This window comes from Colias eurytheme, chromosome 8, assembly GCF_061535395.1.
Source record: "Colias eurytheme isolate Ceu_HAF_F1 chromosome 8, ilColEury1 Martin Lab GWU primary, whole genome shotgun sequence".
NCBI lineage: Eukaryota > Metazoa > Arthropoda > Insecta > Lepidoptera > Pieridae > Colias > Colias eurytheme.
Window position 1 is genome coordinate 11,440,746 of NC_142987.1, and position 24,460 is coordinate 11,465,205.

The following is a 24,460-nucleotide window of genomic DNA, read 5'->3' on the forward strand; positions in this document are numbered from 1 at the left end:
GTTACTCAATCACGCCTTAACTACTGAACCAATTTGCATGAAATTTGGTATAGAGATATTTTGATACCCGAGAAAGGACATAGGATAGGTTTTATCCCGGAAATCCTACGGGAACGGGTTTTTCTTTGAAAACGCGGGCGTAGCCGCGGGCGGAAAGCTAGTTATTATATAAAATTAATTAAAAACATAACACTTTCGATTTTGAACGAACATTAGTTATATAAATAAAGACCCTCCAGACAAAATTTGCAAGAATTTTTTTAAAATAAAGAAGAACCAGAAAGAAAGTTGTAGTCCATTTTTGCCCAAACAAAACAACGTAAAATATTTAGTTAACAATAAATAACAGCCAGAACCGGTTCTTGGCGACGATGGACAAGTTTCCGAGATCTCGATACGCATTTAACTATATTCATATTAAGATGATTTAATACCTGGACGTCATTCTGGTGTTTTGCGCAACTCTTCTATTGTTCTCCCTGAAACAATATAATCCAATTAAATATTTTCAGCATTTTAACTCGGGGATCAGGCAAAAAAAAATCTGCATCGTCATTTTACAATATCTTTTAATTACATGACTACATATAAACAAGTCTTTTTTCATAAATATTGGAGTAAATTCACACGAACCTATTTTTTTATTGGGAAACATACTATGTTATCTATACTAATAATATTATAAAGCTGAAGAGTTTGTTTGTTTCTTTGAACGCGCTAGTCTCGGGAACTACTGGTCAGATTTGAAAAATTCTTTCACTGTTAGATATGTAGTCCATTTATCGAGGAATCGGAGCAGCTAGTTGGGAATATAGGCTGAAGTTTTAAGCTAAATTAGTCTTGAAAACGCGGAATCCGTCAGTACAAGTAAGTTGTAGTATTTCATCATGACATGGCATGTAAATGCAAATTATCTTTTGATATTGCGCCATTTCTCTCACATAATACCTACTAATATTATAACCACATTTGAAACGCAAAAACATGTACGCAACGTAAATAAATATGGTGACATATCCTAGGCTCGATCTACCAACAAATCTTCTTATATATAAAAATGAATCGCAAAATGTGTTGGTAAGCGCATAACTCGAGAACGGCTGAACCGATTTCGATAATTCTTTTTTTATTATATTCCTTGAAGTACGAGGATGGTTCTTATGTAGAGAAAACGTAAACATATGCCACGGGCGAAGCCGGGGCGGACCGCTAGTAGGTAATAAATATCAGAGGAGCAAAGGACGAAAAGATAATACAAGTCAAGATATCACGGAGAAGTCAATATATAATTAATGCTTTAAAGGATGGCGAAACTTTTATGCAAAATATCAAGATAACGATTTATATTGTAGGAGGTTAGGGGATAAAATAATACACTTCACTCACTATAACACTATTTATTTTCACTATAATGTACAATTGTGCACTGTTCACAAATCAAAATAGGACTAAACAAATATTTACGGGTGGCGGTTATTTTATACTTACAAAAAAATCAAATGAGTGACTAACTATACTCATAATAATTAATTAATTTTTGCATATAATTCCAATAATAAATATCAGCGGAGCTGGGAGCAAAGGACGACAAGATAATACGAGTCAAGATATCACGGAGAAGTTAAGATAGAATACGTTAATGCCTAATGATAAATTTATATTAGTTAAACCAAATAGCTTTCCGACTATGATTGGGCTAACTATCCTTTCCTAATTTATCTAATCTACAGTCTACACCCCTTCAACTTTGGTTTTTGTGACCAAAGCAGTCACGTCCTTTATCTCCATACTAAAATTCATTAATGTGCCGGCATTTTAGCCAGAACAAAGATCATCCAAACAGACTTTCACATTTATAACATCACTAGATTTCCGCCCGCGGCTTCGCCCGCGTTTTCAAAGGAAAACCCGCATAGTTCCCGTTCCCGCGGGATTTCCGGGATAAAACCTATCCTATGTGTTAATCCAAGTTACCCTCTATATGTGTGCTAAATTTCATTGTAATCGGTTCAGTAGTTTTTACGTGAAAGAGTAACAAACATCCATACATCCATACATCCATACTTACAAACTTTCGCCTTTATAATAGTATTAAGATTAGTAGGGATACTGTATTTGCACATTTCGCCGAGCCAGGCTCTGATAGCGATTGACACACTTTCTTTGCTATTTTATTGCCGCCAATCTCTGCATCTCGCGTATTGTACGTTGTTTGTTAACTTTCGTAAAAATAACGTGATTTTAATGTTGTCGAGTGTTTTATGATTAATGCATGTACATACTTGTACCTGTCTCACCTGTCTGCTGTATATATCTATTAGGTACCTATAGATATCTGTATTCTATCTACATATATTAAAATAATACTAGTGTAATACACGGTAAGAAAGAAGAAAGGAAGAACGAAATAATGCAAAAGGATTCTCAAATAAACACGATCGTAATAGATTGATTGTTATCCTCTTAAAATTTACAGAAGCCGCACGTGCCACGATCAAGGGCGTTATGATACGGACGTCGGACACTGAATCGTTATAGATAGAGAACAAGTATACTATCTACCCTCACAATCAACAATTATTTCTTCGACGTAGACATGACGGCTCTACAAACTATTCCAAGCATATTCGAATCAATTGATATAATTAATTCAATTCTTTTGATCTAGATAAGAAAAGTTGTGTACTATTCAGTAAAGAGTGCTAAGACCTTCAAATGCGTTCCAAGTGCGTATTGATTGTCTCCGATCCACTTCGATCTTTGTCTTGATATATGTGACATTTTTAACCGACTTTAAAAAAGGAAGAGGTTCTCAATTCGGCCGGTATATATTTTTAAGCTATTGCATAGCTTCTATCGCAGGCCTTGAGCGCGGGGACCGAATCGAGAAATTCCGTAACGAAAAAACCGCACGCTCCCCACTCCGACGGGCTCGGAGGTGTGGCTTGAAGGCATGCTATGAGCGTTTTCAAAAAAAAGTGTACCCCTCACTTTCGGCCTGTCCCCTGTGTTTCAAGTCGAATAACAAGTAAAATTTATATGATGGCTAATTATATAATGCTTGAAAAGTATTAAATACATCATAATTTGATAAATGCAAACAATTAATTCACGGAAACATTGCGTACTATTTTTTAAATAATCATTTTTAAAACTAAAGTGTCAGTTTTTGGCGTGTCCCCATCCAAGTTCTTCGATGTTAGAGAAGCGATTCTAAAAAGTTTTATACCAAGGTACCATAAGTTTTAGTGTCATCTAAAAGTACATTTATTTGCGAATCGTCGCATGTAGTTCATAATTAAGGCCTTATAATCGTTTAAAAGCAATTTGATTTCCAAAAATATCTTAAAAAGTGGTACCGACCGGACATGTCGGGTTTATCACGGCTAATAATGCCACTTACAAATTTTAGATTACTATTTGAATTTTATAAATGGCAAAATTATCGTTTACTTTCACCGTCCGCTAATTTAAAAAAGCTTATTTTCAAATACAGTTCGAGTAAAACAGAAGTGTTTTGTGAGTGCAACGGCCGTTGCAATTTCTACTGTCTGGTTTGAGACATATTATTACTTGATACAGGGAAGTAAACATCGTTTAAATACTTTCAGAAGATGAGCAATATATTCATTAACCGTTATTTACATTTGATAATCAGTGTAGGCACATTTTTTCGTCAGAATATAATTTTGACTAAAAACTGAAAAGAAAACGTCACGTCAGTTTTGCAACATTTTGCTTCGTGACCTATAGGCTGACAAGAAAAGTCGCAAAACTGCAGCATAAAGCCAAGTCTAGATTGTCATTGTAATATTCTTCATAATTTTTATAATTTTTTCATATTTTTAGGTTTCACTGATCTCGGGACCAAAAAGGACATGTATAATTTGCAAAAAATGGTATTGCAATGAATGCGTTGGTCAGCAGGTATACCCTGAATACATAATATGTGATACATGTATGGAAAGTTAAAAGGTGTAGGTAGTGTAACTCTGAGTTTTACCCTAAAATTGATACTGTGTCAAACTATGTGTTGGTGTATTTTTTTTATGAGACTTAAATAAAATTTTTGTAAACATATTCTCGGTTTTATTTTAACCATGTTAATTGGATTCAATATAAACCTAGCCTTATGAAAAATGGTCTATCGGTTTTGCGACAGTCCCCCGTTTTGCGACAAGAAAAATTTTAGTTTTTACATTTTTTTATTATACGAGACACAAATAATTTGATTTCAATATTTAAAATGGTTTTACTGTTCCGAAATAAAATAACCACTTTGCCGATTTTAATCGAAATGTATTAAGTATCGTAAAAGTAACGGCTACTTTGGCATCAGCTGTGGCAAAACAGAACTTAAAGCTCGTTTAATAGGAATTTTATTAATTTGTCGACTTCAATTTTCTATTTTTTAAATAATGTATGTTATAATCTTCGTAACACAATCAAAATATTTTGCGTCTTTCTTCGTAGTTAATAGTTACATGAGCATTAATGACTGTCGCAAAACTGACACTTTTTTTCACAGTCCCAATTTATTTTGATGATTTCTCGTAAAACAAATAATTCTGCAAGAAATTAAATACAATTTCACTTACTATGATGTATATTTAAAATTTCTAAATCAAAATTTCATTAAAAATGCAACATTTAAAATTTATCCATAAATTCAGGCATGGTACACTTTTTTTTGAAAACGCTCCTATGCAATAGCTTTACCGCGGCAGTCCCCGAGTGTCACACGTCTTTTTTGTGGTATGTATTCTTTACACAAATACAATAACTATTGGTTCGGTAATTAGCCCTAGTCTGCATATACTATAATGCACTACTTAAATTTAGTTCAGAAATTCACATAACGTAAACCGTCTTCACTTTCTATAGAACTGTAAAGATCTTATTTGAAATGTACTGGAATGGAAATAATTTCAATATTGAGAAGGTTCTAATTTGAAGTAAGAGCATTGAATTAATTCGATACTGTACATTTACTTCGATGTACTTTTTTTCTATTTCAAACACACACCAATTATAAGTAACAAAAATAATTTGGAAAATCCAAAAGTGCACGCCTCATAATTTTTTTTTAATAAATATTTAATAATTATTATTATTGTTTATTTAATAACAATTAAACCACATCGAATCAGACCCTGAAAAATGAAAGGGTTCTATTCCTGAGCATACTCAAGCGTAAGAGAAAAAAAAGACTCGATTAGTAAAGTATTTCGGTCGCTATCGTGTTAACAAGAAAAAGGATCCGCACATACAGACACACGGACGTCCAAGACAGAACTTTTTTAAACTGTTTTTTAACTAGTTTAAATAACAAAAATGACATCAAAAATATCATGAACGTTAAAAATAGTGTTTTTTCTTAATATGTGTGTGTATGTATTATCTTACAAGTGCAATGTATGATACATAAAGACATTTTAAGTTTGAAAAATCAGATGTTTTGCGCGAAGTGACAGTAGTACCCACCTCAACGCTTCGCTTATGAGGCGTGCAATTAAGGTAACTAACAGTTATGCTTTAGTTTTCAAAATCGATAATGTACGGAACTTTTTCTCTCCCAAATTATTAACGTTCATCCAGCATTCATTCTCTTCCACGCATTTTCGTCTTCTTCATCTTCAACAAAAGAATGCACCTGCTATTACCAGATCCTCACAACCACCAGTACCAACGAAACAACCATCAGATCTGGATATCGATAGCCATCTCCTTTAAATTCCACGAACACGATACCAAAAGGGGTAACTACCACAATACGCGGCAACGGTTTAAAATATGATCGTCCACCAGCTAGATTATTCCATGGAATTTTTTCAAATCGATTGCGACGTTATTTGCGCAAACTTCACAACGATAAAGCTGTTTGGATACTATTGGAGCTGCTTAAGGCATACGTGGCCAAACACCCTGGTTCGAAGTCTATACATTTCAAATGGAGCCTGACTATTCAGGGCTTAACATTGATCGATACTATTTATAAACATGTACAAACAACCAGCTCTGTAGCTATTGTATACTGATGTGTATATCTCTATCCAAAATTTATATAGGAAAGTTTACAGGTATCTATGTAACGGATAAACTCGAAAACTAACTTACTTGAAAGCCACATTATTTTAAAAGACATTAGTTAACATTTGTAAAATTCTGAATAAAACGTAAACAAAATTGAAAATACCATAATCATTTGATCGGAAGTTTTGCCTACTTTGGGTCGAATCATACCGTGATGATTTTGCACCTATTTTTATTTTTAAAGAACCTTGTCAATATTTAGGTTAGAAAGCAGCTTCACCAGTAGTTATTATATGTATGCACATTGAAGCTAACTTGATACAGAGGAATGACAGAATTTAAATACGGGAAGGAGAGGAAGTGCTCTATGCCGTGGACATTACCAAATGTGGTATAAGCAGCAGATGCAACGCTATGGAATGCGATTCTTATAATGCTCGAGAGACAGTCAAGTACGGACGCAGGCTGAATAAATAATTACGACTGAATAAGTTATAAGTATAATAGAATAAATGCACAGTATAAGCCACTTTTTATGGTAAACCGTACAATGCTCATCGTAATCCTTAATTAAGTCTCGTCGGTAACAATTTTAAAACAGATTCATTATTTTTATTTTTAACTGGAAGTTTCGAAAGCTTTATTTACCGCTAGTTCACAAATAATTTGGACTCTTGGGTTTCCATCTATTCTTCTATTCTTGGTTTCATTGGGCTTATAATATCATAGGGTACAATCTTTCTCAGTTCTTTTTTAGATTCGCTCTGCGAAGTTTCTATGCAATTATGTCTATGCCTACACTGTATAGGCACTGCTGAATTCGGCAAAGTCGTGCTTCAATCTGATCAAATTAAATTTACCATTGATCCCACTTAACCTGCGACAATAGTTGATTGCTATCTGCTCTCTAATAGAAGCTTCGTATTCAGATGGAGTATCTGTAATCCTATAGGATGTTAGTAGATCCTACTTAATATTATAAATGCGAAAGTTTGTGAGGATGTGTGTGTGTTTGTTACTCTTTCACGCAAATACTACTGAACCGATTACAATGAAATTTAGCACACATATAGAGGGTAACTTGGATTAACACATAGGATAGGTTTTATCCCGGAAATCCCACGGAAACGGGAACTATGCGGATTTTTCTTTGAAAACGCGGACGAAGCCGCGAGCGGAAAGCTAGTTAGATATAGGTACATGCGAAACTCTCTGCGTAACTCTCTCTGTCTGTTTCTCTGTCTGTAGCAACTTAGCAAGTCTGTAGTATGTTAAATTGGTATTTCACAAATAACGTAAGTGATGCATTGTTTGTAACACGGATAATCACTACAGATGTTCGTGTATTGATTGTCAGCAGACATAACACGTTTCTCAATTTTAACTCAAGTGCTAAATTGTTAAATCATTTGTTCCAAATGCTTAAGAATTTATGTAAGGTGTAAGTTTTAAGCTCAGAAGATAATAAATGTGAAAGTTTCAAATGCAATAGTTGTTTTCTCGTAAGAGCTAAAATGCCAATGGACCTTTTTGACATCCACCTCTCTTTTGTATTACAAAAATTTGAAACTATTGATATACCTAGATTATGAATTCTCAATTCTCTTGTGAACATCATCAAGGGTGCCTTTGCCTTTTTAGTAATATCTATACTCTGTCTTGATATGTACTCAAACTACTTGTTTTAAATTTTGAAGACCTTTTTTTTATAGTGGGGAAATCTTCCAAAGATACCCACGGCCCCCGGGGAAGGAGCCGTGGGTTATGTTGGATTCTTACCGACTAAAACCCCACTATGTTCCGTCGAGCCGCTTTGATGATGGGGCCGCGGGTATTTGTTAGAATTCTTCCGTGACAAATTTTGAAGTCCTAAAAACGATGTAGGTCAAATTTGTCTTTTATTTGTTTTACTCAATATCTCTGTGAGTTTCCAACCTATAGACGGGATATTTATAGAGAATTTTTTTGTCATATGTTCCCATTTTTCCATGCTGTGTTATGTACATCATTGTACATTCTGTATAATAAATAAATATAAATATTTCTGGACAATTTTCACACACGGCAATAAAGATATTATACTCATTTTTCTAAAGCTGTTTCACTGAATTTCAAACTCAAACTCAAATTGTGCAACTAGCCCTAAATCTTCAAAGTTAAATTACTATTACTATACTTTGTTATTTTTAAAACAACAAATACCTAATCAAAAAATTATCAACACCGCTAATATTAGACAACACCTAGCCATATCAGTTGATTTGTTTATAAATTTAAAATTAAATAATACTCTGTTTATCATTATGTTGCTTATAGATAAAGTTAATGTCAGTCAATTTTGATACAGTATTAACAAATTGATTTTTATTGTACTGAAACTTCTTTAGGTGCGTTGAGGGTAAAATTTCAAGGTTGCATCATGGCAATACCATCACACAGTGGAGTAAGGCGAAGATTTTTTTAGCTTTGAATCTTCAGATATGAGATTGGAACACACACATAGCCAAACTTGAACAATTTTTCATTAGTTATGTTCTTTCTTTTTCATAGCTTCATTTAAGAGCTGTATTTCATGTCCAATAAAATATAAGTAGACTCACAGACAGAGTAATATAATGTGAGGCCATTTATAAAAACTCTTAAAACATTTATGTTTTACGGCAAAAAATTAAAGATATTAGTAAAACATCTAGAAAAATGTAAGGAGAGACAAATTAATAAAAGATATAGCAAAATTTTACGCACCATACGGTAATATTTGAAATGTTATCACGAAAATAACATTTTGGTAGATCAACTAGGTATGTACCTACCTATTATCTAGATTCTAAACAAATTAAAAGCAGTGAATGTGAAGTTTATCCAATTTTATGATACAGTTGGAATTAAAAATAGATTGACGCTCTTATTATTGAAGAAAATCTAAGACATTCGTGCGTTGACATTGTGCCTATGTTTAATTAAAATCCAATCGATCTGAGCTTCGTAAATTTGCACTACATCGTCATTCGATTTTTATGACATTTCAATTTAATATTAATGTCCTACGTTTTATTTTCTTATACGCATATATTCTACAAATCTCATACACTAGATTTAGAGCAATAGAATGTAATAAAATAGTAACGGTAACATGTAATACTATCCTTTCCCGCATGTTAACATATGGCCGTGCGTTTCGCACTTATTATGCTAGCATTAAACTATTGCAATTAAATTATCAATACATTTATATCCCTTCATACGACCTTGTGTCCGTTAATTAACACGGGCGAATATTCACGCTTACACGTAATAAAATACCAATTTTTATTATGCACGCAATTTTTCATTATAAATCAATTTGTGCCCATCAATTTAATACTACATATTTTTCCAGCACTCACCTTGCGTGTCAAGGTATATTTCACGTCACTGCATCCAAAGCATTCCATATTTTAACACACTCAAAATCACACACGATAACATTTTCGTCAAAATGCACAAATAAAAAAAACCAACGTGACGAAAGGAAGCGCATCGTTCAAGCTTCAAATATATACTGACAGCCATGACTCCGTACATGCCGTCTTTATTGTGCACTTGTGCGCTGATTGGACTAGAATCGGTACATAAAAAATAATAATCGCAACGTTCCACCAATCAAATTGCAGGATTTTATAAAAAAGTTGGTAAAATGCCAAAATCGGTACATAGTTTTGGTATACGTCACAATAACGTCAAGATATATTGATTATTACGATTACGATTTTGTTACGATTGCAATTTATTATTTTAAAGATATACATTAAACCAGGCAGAAACCGTATTATAAATTTAACTAAAGCAAAAAAATTTCTAATATTTACATCATGACTTTCCTTCGTCTCTTTTATTTCTCCTATTTTGTATTATCAGCCTATAATATTTATTTATCGTGATATATTCTCTTTATTTTTGTGCAATCTGTTCTTAATTCGTATGCGAATTTTTTAGATATATTACTCGATTAATAATCATTATCTTGTGTTTTTATTTGGTAAAAATCCTCAAAACAAATTATTTTATGTACAATTTTAAGGCTCTAGGTTATAGATCTAAAGATTTTCTTAAATGTTATATTAAGTTCTGACCGTGGTGTTTTAAATAATTAGGTAATACCTTAATTTTAAATATCCCAATGAATTTCCAATCGACAAGTACCGATTAAAATAATGATGTGCCTAGCATCAGCTGTTTTTGATTGATGTTATTTCATATTTGTGTATGAATCTGTCAGTGTCATTTCTCATTGTCATTTGAGGTTATATCTACATGTGTTTTGTTTACATCGATAATCGTGCTTTATAAAAATAATCCACAAAAATGGCAAAGAAGAGAAATAAGAGTAATGATAAGAAAAAGAAAGTAGCCGTAGTATTTGATGAAGCTAAAAGAAAGTAAATATCGTATTTACTTAATTTTTAAATCTTGTTTTGTTCAACATGATATGTATATATTTTATTATATTTTTGCCATAGCATCTATTTGATTTTTTTTTAAATTTCAGAGACTTTTTATGTGGGTTCCGCAAACGAAAATTAGAACGTAAAAAGAAAGCGCAAGAAGAAATTCAAAGAATGTTGAAGGAAGAGAAAAGGCGGATCAAACAGGAGGTAAATAAATTGTCCACATTCCGTTATTTGTTGGTTTTTTAAGTTTTATGATAGCCTTTATTGTATTACGTAAAATGTTGCACTACATAATTTATTCAAACTCAAACTCAAACATTTATTTATTCAATTAGACTTCTTATAGAAGCACTTTTGAAACGTCATTACATATTTTAAAATTTACCACCGATTCGGAAAGCAGTATCTACGGAGAAGAACCGGCAAGAAACTCCATAGTTGCTCTTTTAAATCATGTCAGTTTTACAATTTTACAAAATACATATGTAACATCATAATATATTATAATAACATGCCAAAGAACTGTCCTGTGGTTTTTACGCGACATTTTATTTTAATTTGAATGGCACCAGTGGCCTAGTTACTACATGTTATAGAAGTTTTACAAATAGACGTACCTACATTATTTTAATATTTATTGCAATAATTAGTATTTACCATAAACTGCTATTTTTTGTATTACAGAACAAAGAATCATACAAGAAGCTCATTGTATCATCTCGTCCAATCCCAGATTTAGAACAAATACTTCAAGAGGAATATGAAGATGATGATGTTAATGTTAAGATTGTGGAACTGTCATCAGATACGCTCCAAAAGAGGGATATTGTCATTGGTGAGAACAGACCTCAAGTAGCGGTAGAAAAAAAGGTTAAAGTTAAAAAAGAAACTACAAATTTACAAGAAGTTCCCGGAATGGCTTCGGAAGTAGAAAGTGAAGAGGAACCAGAACCAGAGGAAGATGATAAAACGATGAAAACGAAAAAGGAAGTAAAGAAATTACTCAAACAACAAGCAACTAAAAAATTACAGAAAAGCAAAGTATTCCAAATGAAAACTAAATTAGATAGAATACAGAATAAAAAGACTCACAAGAAGAAAGCTAAAGTTGAACAGAAAAAGGATAAGTCGAAAAAGAAAAACCACAAGAGAAAACATTAAAATCTTTTATTCCAAATATTGTATTTCTTACAAATCCACTTATAACAAATGAGGTATTTTGATCATATCAAATAACAAACTACAAATAACTTAATCATTAAATAGAAACAATTCAAAAATCACAATACTTTATTGTACTTGTCTTTGCCACAACCATCAAAATTTAAACAGTTTTAACCAATAAACAGCAAAACTAATAACCATATCTTTAAAAATAATATCTTTAAGGTGATTGCTACGATCTGTTCCCAGCCAATGTCCCGCTAGATGGCGCTGAATTCTACATTTCTAGTTTATTTGAGTTTTTGCGTAATTGGAATAGTCATCAAACCTAGGAATAGTCATGGCGGTTACTGAATATTATATTTTATTGAAATATGTTATATCATTGCCTTAAAATCCACCCAATTCGGTAAAATTATGCGTTTTAACATCTGTCATTGCATACAGGGTCGTTTACACACACAGACGTATACAAAAATGATAAAGATTTAACTCTAGATGGCGTGAATGTAAAGCGCGTCACACACGGTGAAGATACTACCTATAATATTTTATCTAATCTAGTAATATTTTATATTACAGTATCTTAAGGTATCCGGTATCAGCGTTCTGACCATCATTTTTCTTTTTTCGCTGTAGAACCGCCATCCTGTTACAAATGACCCACAAAGGAGAATGACCACGGGTGGTATCGGTAAAATTTTAGTTGTGCCCATCGAGATATATTACTAGAGGGGTTATTCCAAACAAAAACATTGCGCGCGGCCGATGTGGTGGGGTACGTGTGGAACGAGCGAGGCGTGGCTTCAAGTTCAAAGATTAAGCAATGCGTGCAGATGCGACACATTGTGCAATCTGTTTACTCGGTACTATCTGGTGGTACTGATACTAGGGAATTAATAAAACGAGGATTTTATATTAAAATATGTATTTTAATTTCCTTTAAATAATATCAATTTATTAAGCTTTTGTCGTTTTGTGTAGTAATCAATAGTTTTATCAGTTTTTGCTTCATGATGTAATTTAAATGGATACGATGATTCAATGTTGATGGCGTTTACGTATAAGAAACTCACATTTTGAAAAATCTCACGCGAGATTCGAGGATGGGGGAGGGGTTGAATAAATTCTCACGACATCTCACCAGGGGGGGAGGGAGGTGCAGAAAATTTTAAAAAACACCTCACGTAATTTATGGACGCCCCCTTACTCGATCACAATTTTTGTAACTTTACTATAAACGGAACTACATTTAAAAATATACTTTATTTATTGAGTTATAAGGTTGCTTCCATTCTGTTTATTTACATTCTCAAAAACATCAATCGCTGCAGAGGTGGCTTGCGACAAAGGCGGCTTGTGTCAAAGGCCTCGGCGATATCATTTAAGAACATAATATTATGTACTTTAGGCAAACTTGTTATAAGATCTATTTTACTTTCTTATTAGTCCATTTGACAAGGATATTGGGTAAGATACCTATTGGAATAATTTTATTATTATGTATGTACTTATTAAATCCGCGAATAAAAAAAATTTTTAGTCGTGAATATAGAAATTGGGTCGCATTTTTTTAATCCGCGAATAGTGAAAACACGAATAAAGGAAGCGCGATTAAGGAACTTTTACTGTATTAGTTTCTGTGAATGTTGTGTTTATTTGTAATTGTTGTGCATAATAATTTATAAATCCTACTGGAACAACTATTGATTAGGCTTTTTTTAATAAATAAAAATAGGTAAATAAATAAATATTACTTAATATAACCTACCGTTTTACTTTGCGTAGTCGGGTAAAAGTATAAATATTTAGGTACTACACCACGGTAATCTTTCCTAGTAGATATTGTATATACATAGTTAAAAAAATCCAGTTACATTTTTTTAACAGACTCATCGATAGTGTCACGTCTGTGCTGTTAGTCTATGAAAAATGGCGCGAAACGCAGAACGCGTGGTGATTTTTCGCAAAATGATAACAATATTAGTAAAATGCATGACTTACTCATAATAAGGAAACTTACTGGTGAAAAGTCACTCCTCGGGCTTTGTTTGTATTATGGGAACTGTTAAAACAATATCTAAGCAAACACGAAGGCATTTTGAACAGAGCAATAACACGTGTTGACGCGGCAAGCGGGGGGCACAGTCCGACACAGACTAAAGAGACTTGTGATTCTTACCTCTAGCTCGTGTTAAAGAGAGTGTAGTAGCGATCGCCTCTCTAGTACGTAGTACATTCTATCTCGATGGTTGTGCCACGTATTCGTTATATTGTTAATTCCTATTTGTATTTATAATGATCATATGTATCAATATTAAGTCTTAATTAAACCGGATAAATTGAAATAATAGTAAAAGTTTTTCTTTTGAAACATGTATGACTACGTATGGAATCGGTAAAATACTAGTTGTGTCAATTCCTATTTGTATTTATAATGATCATATTTATCACTAAAGTTGTAATTATACCGAATAAATAGAAATAAAAGTAAAAGTTTTGTTTTGACACATACCTATATCTATCTCTCTTGCAAACGTCATAATTATGTCATAGTTTCTATTTGAAATGTCAAATGAATGTGTTCGACGCATTGTTCGATGTTATTTTGAAAGAATGTTTAAATTACGATTTACTTTTCACATTTGTCTTGTAAATTAAAATATTAGCTATGTAATAAATGTAAAACTTAACGTTCATCGTTAGTTTAAACTCGATTAAGTAGTTTTTTGAAGTGTTGAATAAAACTATTGTTTTATTTTTATTGTCGCGAACTGCGGCTTATTTACATAAAAACTTTAATCATATCTAAAAGTACTAACATCAAGCTTTAAATTGAGCTATATTTCATCTTGACACAATAAGTTTGATTGCGATACCAAGTGCCATAGTCACTTGGGCAATCTCCTGTGGTTTTCATTTTTCTGTATGGGTAGACAAAACTTCAAAACGCCACCTGCTACGGTTTATATTATGAACGATTAGCTTTCCGCCCGCATTTTCAAAAAAAAACACGTATAGTTCCCGTTCCCGTGGGGTTTCCGGGATAAAACCTATTCAATGTGTCCAAGTTACGTTCTATATGTGTGCTAAATTTCATTGTAATCGGTTCAGTAGTATTTGCGTGAAACACACACATACACATCCTCACAAACTTTCGCATTAGTAGGAAGTAGGATTGTTATAAAAATAAAAGTTATATTTGTTGGCGTAAACTATTTTATTGTAATTTTGGGAAATAAATAATGTCAAAATTGATTACCTACAATAAAACGCAGTTTTATTTTATTACCTACATTACACTATTGTTTTTTTTTTTATCAAAACATGTATTTGAAGTAGCAAATATGATATTATGCTGATCCAAGCATTTTCACTCAAAACTAATATCACTAGTGATTTGTAAAAGTAAATTATTTCAATATACATTTCATAACCAACAAGTAAGAATAATTATTCATACAACAACAAATCAAAAACACTATTTACTATGGAAAAAAAACCAGGAAGGTGAAAAACATATTTACGATTTCGATGCACTCGACTTTTAGTAAAATAATAGGTAAAAATATTATTATGGTTTTGATCACAGACATATCTGTGGTTTTGATTTTAGCTACTAGTATCAGAAAGCTGCGTGTTCAATGCACGTCGGGGTCCCACAACTGTGGAGGAAGGAAGGTAGAATACCTCCATCGAATAAGTGAAGTTTCTCGACATACTCGATTTGCCGGCCGGCCTCAATGAAGATTGTCCGAAAGTTGTATATGTGCTCTGTAACGAAAAAATTTCGCTAGCGCGATTCAGAGTGAGGTGTCGTACAATATACCTAATGAAGTTTTTCATCTTTTTATTTTACTGCAAATACAAAATAAAAATTAAACAATGGTAATGTAAATTCTAAACAAACTACTACCAAAATACAATTAGAACAAAAATCATTTGACTTGTTTATTTCACCCAGAGGCCAGAGGCGGCTCGTGACAAAATTGTATAGGTGTTCACTTGAAATAAAACAACGAAAATACAATAGCGTTCGGGATGATTTATTACAAAAAAATGAGCACCACATTTTATAAATGTCTATAACACTAAAAATTACAAAGTACAGGCTATTTCAAAACGAATTCAATGACTAGGTATCAATAATTAGTAAATCACCGAATTTGCATTCGCGAGCGTAGGTATCCATAGTGTTTGTCACTGACGGTCACTGACCTCTATAACTTATAGTTATAGAGGTCAGTGGTGTTTGTTGTGTAAACATGTATGTATTTGAGTAGTTAGTAGCATATTATATTCTGAATTTCTGATCCATGCCTATTCACTCAAAACTAATAACACTAATGATTTGTAACAGTAAATTATTTCAATAGGTAGGTATTTGAACATTTCCCAACAAGACGTAAGAATAATTATTCGTAGGTATACAAGATACAATAACAAATCTAATACACTATTTATTATTTTATTATTTACTAGCGGTCCGCCCCGGCTTCGCCCGTGGTACATGTTTACGTTTTCTCTCCATAAGAAGTAATAGCTAGAGAGCTAGCGCAAAGCTACCTGTATGTATTTGACCAGACCTGGATTTTTGTGTGTTGATTCCCCTATACCTACTATACATGAGATGAGGAGTCACTAAGCCCAGAGTGGTGGACGGGGCGCGCGCTTAGGTAAGACAGGTGGAAATTTTTGGCGAACTTTGAAACCATTTGACCACGTCTGCCATTTTGATATTTGAAAATAGATTATTATTACTATCGGAAAATAACAATGGCAGACCATTATCACGCGGATAACATTCTGGCAGACACTTATGAAAGTGCTGAAAAAAATACAATTTTGAAAGTATTTGACCAGATCTGCCATTCATATATTTTATTTATTAGGGTCTTAAAAACTTATTTTCGAAACGGCAGACATTTTCATTGCGTACAGACTTTACAGACTTCAGCAGTCAAGAAGACTTAGCTTCTACATGGTCAGATGTATATAATATATATGTATTACGTTCCCTGACCTTACATCAATGATTTACTTTATTATTGTTTTTATGGTCATTTACATTTAATTTTGAAAACTATGGAATAAAATTTATAAATTTGATGATACAAAACTAAATATACATTTGTAAAGAATCTCAAATATAAAGTTGTGTTGCAAATAACAAATCATCATTTAAATATTTAGTTTATTTCTTTATTTAAGAAACAATTAACAATTACAAAACAACATAAAAAAACACGCATGCATTTATTGAAATGTTCATTCATCATCACTATCGTATGGCGTTGTGTGACTCGTCTTCATAATCCATTGAATCGGATTCTGTAAAAGTAAAACGTAAATTATATAATAAAAGAAATGAGTAAAGTCAAAAATAATTATTAAAGAGTTAATCATTATAAACTTACCTAAAGGCAATGCCTTTGATGTCGCACGATGCCGCCGCGCCGCCAGTGTAGGTACTTCTGCTGCTACATGAAAATATGCTAGGGTTGCAACAAATGGGAAATAAAACAATTGTGATTATTACTATTATGATGTAATCATTTATTCATATGTACATTCAAAACAATTGCGATTATTAAATCTGATGTAATTATTTTTTCATAAATATATAATTATTATTAATTACATAATATATTGCACTGTGAAATATTTACGTATCACTTTATTTTTGATGTTCTTAATTGTCTTTTATAAAATTTAAGTGACGCATTCGCATTGGGATCAACAATCCGATAAGAAAAGAATGGAGACAACATATACATAGCTTTGATTTCAATTCTACAGATACAAAATATACAATCTATCTAAAATGATACAACGGATGTTTCCTGCGTTTTCTCGTCAAAATACCGAAACAACGTAATTATTGTATAGTAGTTGGGCGTGAAAGTAAAAAAACAAATGAAAAGTGTTTTCCATATGATTATTTATTAAATTTACGCGATTAAGAATAATTTCAACGATACAATTTAGTAACCGAGAATTCAGAGGATTAAAGAAAATACCTGCCTGATCATTTTATCAAACTCTAAAAGAATTATGGTTATTTCGCATCACTCGGTTTATTAGTTTGGTAATAATTATTAAAGGTAGTTACAACCCTAGCCATTGAGTCGAACGGTAGGCAACACAATATCGACTTTGTGCGGGTACATATGGTACATTTCTTCTTGCTGTGAAGCGTAATTATTATTATTAAGATTTTTTAGGCTATTTTGAATCAGCTGTTCTAATTTAATTCTAGAAATTTATTAAAACGCGATTTTTTTAAAAGTATATTATGAGTTTATAAATACCTCAACCAATAGTTATTGTGTCCTATCCTCATTTCTTTATATCTTGGTAGTTAACTAAAGTGTTAAATTTACATAACCTCAACAACAACATTTACACTGCCACTGCACTAAAACTAATATGGAATCCATCACACAGTCTATTGATCAGATGTTTGAAGTGTTTAACCACAGAATAGATGAGTTCCAAAAGGATCTCCAGACAATTTCAACAGCCCCAATGGGTAGCCCGTCTTCTAAATTAGCGTCTGACTTTACAGTCTTTCGCACATTTGTCTTGACATCACTACAGTGTCTACAGTCTGAGGTTATCCTCCTGAGTAACAAAACAAAAGTACCTACGACGGACGACCACGCTTCGAGTTGCCAAACACACAGCCAAACAACAATAATGAGTAATAAATTGATTACAAAAAAAACAAGTTTTCCATTTTTCTGTATGAGTAGACAGAACTTCAAAACGCCACCTGCTACGGTTTATATTATGAACGATGGTTATAAAAATAAAAGTTATATTTGTTGGTGTAAACTATTTTATTGATCAATAATTTTGGAATTTAAACTGTCAACATTGATTACAATAAAACGCAGTTTTATTTTATTACACTATTGTTTTTTTATCAAAACATGTATTTGAAGTACCATATAATATTATGCTGATCCAAGCATTTTCACTCAAAACTAATATCACTAATGATTTGTAAAAGTAAATTATTTCAATATACATTTCATAACCAACAAGTAAGAATAATTATTATTATTCCTACCTACAACAACAAACCTAAAACACTATTTACTATGGGAAAATAACCAGGAAGGTGAAAAACATTATATTACCTATTATTTACGATTTCGACGCACTCGACTTTTAGTAAAATATAGTAGGTAAACATAATATTATGGTTTTGATTTTTGCTACTAGTATAAGAAAATAAATGCGTGTTCAAACTACTTGTTTGTCTGTCTGAAAATTCGGAAGTACTTTGGTAGTTTACCGATTTATAATAATATTGTATATATCGTTGTTTAAAAAATATTCAAACACAATAAAATATGATATACTGATTTATCACTGGTTTCAGTGATGAACTGATGAGTCAATGTTAGCCACTATACTTTCGTCATACGTGTGTATGATTGATGTGATTTGCAACGTGGTGATATTTCAGAAAAATCACGGGTCAAATTGTCCCACCGAAAATATAACTGCGTTATAAGAATAACTATACCTACGATAAATTATACATAATACAATATAGTCTCAAATGCATACTAGTGAAATATTTTATTTGAATCAATAAAATAAAAAAAAAATAAAAAATAATAATAATACAAAAATAAATTCACAACACAAGAAAATCCGCGCGCAAATCATAGCGCGTGACCTGTGCGCGTGACAATGAAATCAAGAACTTTCGAGCCGACGCGACGCGGACGACGAAGGAGCCTAACAAAAGTACCTACAATCATAGGCGGCTCGTGACAAAATTGTATGGCCGTGTTCACTTGAAATAAAACAACGAAAATAGGTACCTACAATAGCGTTAGCAGTACAAAAAAAATGAGCACCACATTATAAATGTCTATTTATACACTAAAAATTATAGAGTACAGTCAAAGTTCCTTATTCGCGCTTCCTTCATTCGCGGTTTCACTATTCGCGGGTGGAAAAAATGCGACCTAATTTCTATATTCACGGCCCAAAATTCTTTATTCGCGGATCGAATCGGTACATCGGTATATACATATATGTATTTACCTAAATAAAAATCAATTGTTATCCATAGAAAACGCCTGAACTACATAACTACGAATTTATAATGTCGACTAAAAAACGAGTAAAAAGTGCTAAGCCATTGCCTAAACCTGAAGATAATACCTAATTAAATGGTAATTAATAAATATATGTTTGGTCAAAAATTTCAATAAAACTGATTTCTTTATGTAAGTATATGCTTCCTTATTTCGTCACCCAGGAACGTATCCCCTATAACCCCATACAAATTACCATTCCATATTCACGGTTTCTCTATTCGCGGCACATTTACGGAACCTATTGCCCGCGAATAAAGAACTTTTACTGTATTTCAAAACGAATTCAATTATTATTTAGCAATAATTAGAAAATCCCCGAATTTGCATTCGTGATCGTATTCATAGTGTTTGTCTACACTAATATTATAAAGAGGAAAACTTTGTTTGTTTGTTTGATTGTAATGAATAGGCTCATAAACTACTGGACATTTTACCAATGTTTGCAAGTTTGTGATTACTTTGATAGTTTACCGATTTATAATAATTGTATACTTATATCATTGTTTAAAAATACATATTCAAACACAATATGATATAGGTACTGATTTATCACTGGTTTCAGTGATGAACTGATGAGTCAATGTTAGCCACAATACTAATCACTTTCGTCATACATGTGTATGAACTATGATTGATGTGATTTGCAATGTGGTGAAATTTCATAAAAATCACGGGCCAATTTTTTGTTTTGAATCCCACCGAAAATACATATATATTACTAATTGCGTTATTAGAATAATTAATTACTATACCCACGATCAATTATTACAATTTACAATATAGTCTCAAATGCATACTAGAGAAACATTGCTATTTGAATCAAATAAAATGCATAGCATACAAAAATAAATTCACAACACAAGAAATTCTCATTCTCATTCAAGAATTATGCTCATTATGTATAAGCACAGACTAATAATAATATACTACGTATACAAGTATAAGATAACGAACGCGAATGCACGACATCTAGCGCGTCAATGTCTAAACATCGCCTTTCGTTTAGACATTGACGCGCTAGATCTGTAATAAGTATATAGTCTATGCGCTAGATGTCGTGCTTTATGTCGTGTTTCGCTTGGCAAAAGTCACGCACACTACTGTAGAAGTGTCAAATTTTTCCGGTATTTTACTGTTGTTTTTCTAAGTAAATATTGTAAATTATTGATTAAAAAGGTCGAACGCGCACACATTTCATTATAGAGAAGTGATAAAATGATTAGTTTTAAAGAAATAGTGTCTATGTTAAGTGTTTAGAGGTAATCAAAAATGTATGGAGGGACGGTCGGAACATCAACCTTAACCAGATCAAATGCAGCATACATAGTTTGAGTAATTTTTTCTCAAATCAAATCATATAAAGTAGGTTGTACATTTGATGTTGTTTGATTCTTACTTAGATACCTTAACCATTATAACATGCAAATTAAAATTAGGATACTCAGTTATGGTTGCACTCTGTTCATTCTTGCATTATTATAACAAATCCTATGATTCTTTAGCATTCTTAATTCTAGGTGACTTCCTTTTAGTTACTGGTTTTTTATTATCCACATTTACTTCTAATCCAACATTTTTATTTTCATTTTTCACCTTTCTCTGTTTAGTAGTAGTCACTTTATCCATCTCTTTTAAGTCTTCTTTCAAATTTTTAACAGCTTTTCTTTTAAGAGGTGACTTAGCTTCATTTTTCACAGTTAATTTATTCGGTGACACTTTTGGCACAGTATTTTCTACACTTAACTTTGTATTTGTTATATCCTCACTGTCTGAAGTTGGTTCTTCTTTTATAACATCGTCATCTTTAACTTTAGTTGGAGTTTTCTTAGGAGACTTTCTGGCAAGATGCTTGGAGGGGCAGATATCATTGTTTAAGCATTCCTCACAATTGGGACCGATGGGCAGGCATATTGTTTGACCAAAGCCCACCATTAAATGGTTGACTTCACTCCATAGTTCGAACGGCAGCCAGGACTGTAAGGCCTTTCTAGTGTCTTCAGGTGTTGGTGTGGGTTTCTTCACCCAACCTATTCTATTACTTATCCTGTGTACATGTGTGTCTACACCTGTTAAAAATTATACATTTATTAGTGATTTGTTTATGGTACAATTACTTGGAGATGTTTATGTTCTTATAATACAGAAAAATAGACTTTTTAAACAAAAAAAATGAGATGTTTAGTTTTTCGTGCATAAACCACTGAACCGATTTTAAATGTAATTTTGCACAACAGTAATTCATACATTAGATATTATTCGTTCTTTTTCAGCTAATTTAAAAACTTTGAGTGTAAAAATATCAAAGAGTATATTAAAAATGAAAATTATTTATTTCAGCAAAAAACACAATAACAATACAAATTTAACAATATAAAAAAATTTTGCTGTAGCTTATTACACATTTTAAGTTAACTGTATATATTTTTAGATATTTTTCAAACTTACCAATGCCAGTGATTTTGTCCCAAGCAACCTTCATGCAAATATGTGCCATTTTTGGTCCAACACCAGTCAACTTGCAAAGCTTATCAACTGAGTCAGGTATGTCCCCGTCATACTGCTCTTTGAGCGTTTGTGTTGTTTTCTTAATGTATTTTACTTTTGTCTGTAAAAAAAGAATAAAAATTAATGAAAAATAGACCAGAACAAGGTACATCTTATTATACTATTTACCTACTAATTGAACTTAAATAAAGAAAAAAAAACTGTAAATTAAACTGATGTCCTATTCAATCCTTTCTCTTTTGTGAGTTAGCTAAATAATTTTTAAATTTTAACAGTGTATTTACATCATATAGTACTCTTCCAAATCAAGAAAAATTTTAAAAACTACAGTGGTAAAAATATCTTTTTATAACTTTTAAATTCATATTTACCTTCCAAAACCCAACAGGATATATTAACTTTCCCAATTCCTCATCACTCATAGCAAGTACACTATCCACAGTCAATCCCCTCTTGCGAAGCCGTTCCATGGCTGCAAATGTTACTTGATCCTTGGTTTGACTTGATAACATCAAGGATATGAGTGATTGGTACCTTATCACCTGAAAATTATTATAACAAACAATTTTAGAACGATTGAAAGTAACATTAATAAATTTTGCTTTGAACAACAAATACAGAAGCTTTTGTGAGCATGTCTTACAGATAAAATCTTAATTTCTCAGATTTATATGATCTGAATAAGATAACTCAAACTCAAACATTTATTTATTCAATTAGACTTCTTCTAGAAGCACTTTTGAAACGTCATTACATACTTATTTTAACATTTACCACCTATAACTTTAAACTGTGGCTTTAGTGGCATAGCTGCGGGTTTTATATTAATTTTGATACATAAACTGGTACCTTAGGTGGAGCCTCTTCATCCATACACATATGGCAGCCCATGGAGTCCACTGGAGCGTCATTATTGGCTCTCATGTTGCGTAGATTAATCAGAAACTCCTTCCAATGAGGAGGCTCCCATAAGCCTTTCTCCTAAAAATATTAAAACTTTAGTTGCACAATACATATTTTTCTTTGGATAGAATATTTGACATTATTTTTAATTTCTATGTATTCCTAAATATTTATGTTTAACTAGAAATATAGGTAATTAATATTTTAAAAGCAAGTTCTTAAGTTAGTAAAATTAATTTATTTTTTGTAAGTTTACCTCTTTTGTCGGGGATTCTTTTTCGAATTCAATTTTCACATGAGGCTTCTTTTCAAACTTAAATTTATCTAAATTGAGACCTTGTTTTTTATCGGAATTTTCATCATTTTCAGGTCTAATTTCTTGTTCAAGTTTTATATCTTTTTCTTGTTTTGGAATGCTTTCTTGAATGACTTTCGTTGAAGCTGCCTTTTTTCGGGGCATTTTTAAAGTAAATTTAATGAAGCGAGTTAAAATTATTATGAGTTTTATTAAATTTACTTGGTAAATCAATATTTATTTGTGTTTACAATTGAATTGAAGTTTTTGTGTTTAATATTCAAATTGCAACAGAAACTCGCAACAGAAATGACTTCACTTCAAATTAGTGATGAGCTTTGTAATGCTAGGCGTCCATTAGAGGCGGATCGGGCCGGGCCGCATCGCAACGGGCCGTCTCTAATGGACGCGCTGTTTGCTCCTGCGTCCACCTGTACAGTGTACGGGGCGCGGCGGACCGCCTAGGTGGATTTTATCTAAGAGCGTAGACGCACTATGCGGGTAGCCGCATTGCGGGTAGCCGTCCGGCTGACCGCAAGCACAATTATGTACGTAATATTCATTTCTATGCGCACTGTGCGGTCTGCGGTTACGTACATAATTGTGCTTGCGGTCAGCCGGACGGCTACCCGCAATGCGGCTACCCGCATAGTGCGTATACGCTCTAACAGACGCTCGCCGCTCACATCCGCCTGCCTGCGTCCACTAGACGGGTCGGGGCGGGCCGGGCCGCAGCGCACCGCCGGCAGAAATCCGCCTGCGAAGCGATATCCGCCAATGCGTTGCGGCCCGCCCCGGCCCGATCCGTCTCTAATGGACGATGTTTCATACAAAACATAGGCCGGCGTATTTTTGCGTTGCGATGCGGCCCGGCCCGATCCGCCTAGTGGACGCCAGCCATAAATTGTAAGTGTTGAAAAATCTATTAGATCCGAGATCAAGATTCGTGAAGCAGCAATAAAATTAGAACAGGGACGTGGCGAAACTAGAAAAATCTATAAGGTCTG

At 32.7% G+C, this 24,460-nt stretch overlaps 3 protein-coding genes across 3 annotated transcripts in view; 1 reads left to right on the forward strand and 2 right to left on the reverse strand.

Moving 5' to 3' along the window:
* Nucleotides 1-9,563, reverse strand: part of Hel89B (histone acetyltransferase 1) — a 55,598-nt gene extending 46,035 nt beyond the window's left edge. Inside the window, exons 1-2 of the mRNA XM_090104971.1 lie at nucleotides 9,420-9,563; nucleotides 435-479 (exon numbers count right to left, since the gene is read on the reverse strand). Coding sequence (XP_089961097.1) covers nucleotides 435-445 — 11 coding nt within the window. The 5' untranslated portion in view covers nucleotides 446-479; nucleotides 9,420-9,563. The remainder of the gene's footprint in view (nucleotides 1-434; nucleotides 480-9,419) is intronic.
* Nucleotides 9,564-10,314: 751 nt separating this feature from the next.
* LOC149906795 (uncharacterized) lies at nucleotides 10,315-11,640 on the forward strand. The gene is made up of 3 exons (XM_090104973.1): nucleotides 10,315-10,451; nucleotides 10,562-10,667; nucleotides 11,148-11,640. The coding sequence occupies exons 1-3, from the start codon at nucleotides 10,378-10,380 to the stop codon at nucleotides 11,622-11,624; spliced, it is 657 nt and encodes a 218-aa protein (XP_089961099.1). The 5' UTR covers nucleotides 10,315-10,377; the 3' UTR covers nucleotides 11,625-11,640.
* A 9,418-nt stretch (nucleotides 11,641-21,058) lies between these two features.
* Nthl1 (Nth-like DNA glycosylase 1) lies at nucleotides 21,059-23,744 on the reverse strand. The gene is made up of 5 exons (XM_090104525.1): nucleotides 23,415-23,744; nucleotides 23,105-23,236; nucleotides 22,627-22,797; nucleotides 22,196-22,355; nucleotides 21,059-21,816 (listed from the first exon to the last, which is right to left on the reverse strand). Exons 1-5 carry the CDS (start codon nucleotides 23,616-23,618, stop codon nucleotides 21,239-21,241), a joined length of 1,245 nt encoding a protein of 414 aa, XP_089960651.1. The 5' UTR covers nucleotides 23,619-23,744; the 3' UTR covers nucleotides 21,059-21,238.
* Between the last annotated feature and the right edge of the window lie 716 nt (nucleotides 23,745-24,460).

Excerpts from the sequence above, each read along its gene's own strand:
- LOC149906795 (XM_090104973.1), top strand. The coding sequence starts at position 10,378 with ATGGCAAAGAAGAGAAATAAGAGTAATGATAAGAAAAAGAAAGTAGCC. Across the intron at positions 10,452-10,561 it reads TTTGATGAAGCTAAAAGAAA|AGACTTTTTATGTGGGTTCC; the intron begins GTAAATATCGTA and ends TTTAAATTTCAG. Across the intron at positions 10,668-11,147 it reads AAAGGCGGATCAAACAGGAG|AACAAAGAATCATACAAGAA; the intron begins GTAAATAAATTG and ends TTTGTATTACAG.
- Nthl1 (XM_090104525.1), bottom strand. The coding sequence starts at position 23,618 with ATGCCCCGAAAAAAGGCAGCTTCAACGAAAGTCATTCAAGAAAGCATT. Across the intron at positions 22,798-23,104 it reads ATGAAGAGGCTCCACCTAAG|GTGATAAGGTACCAATCACT; the intron begins GTACCAGTTTAT and ends AATAATTTTCAG. Across the intron at positions 22,356-22,626 it reads ATCCTGTTGGGTTTTGGAAG|ACAAAAGTAAAATACATTAA; the intron begins GTAAATATGAAT and ends CTTTTTTTACAG.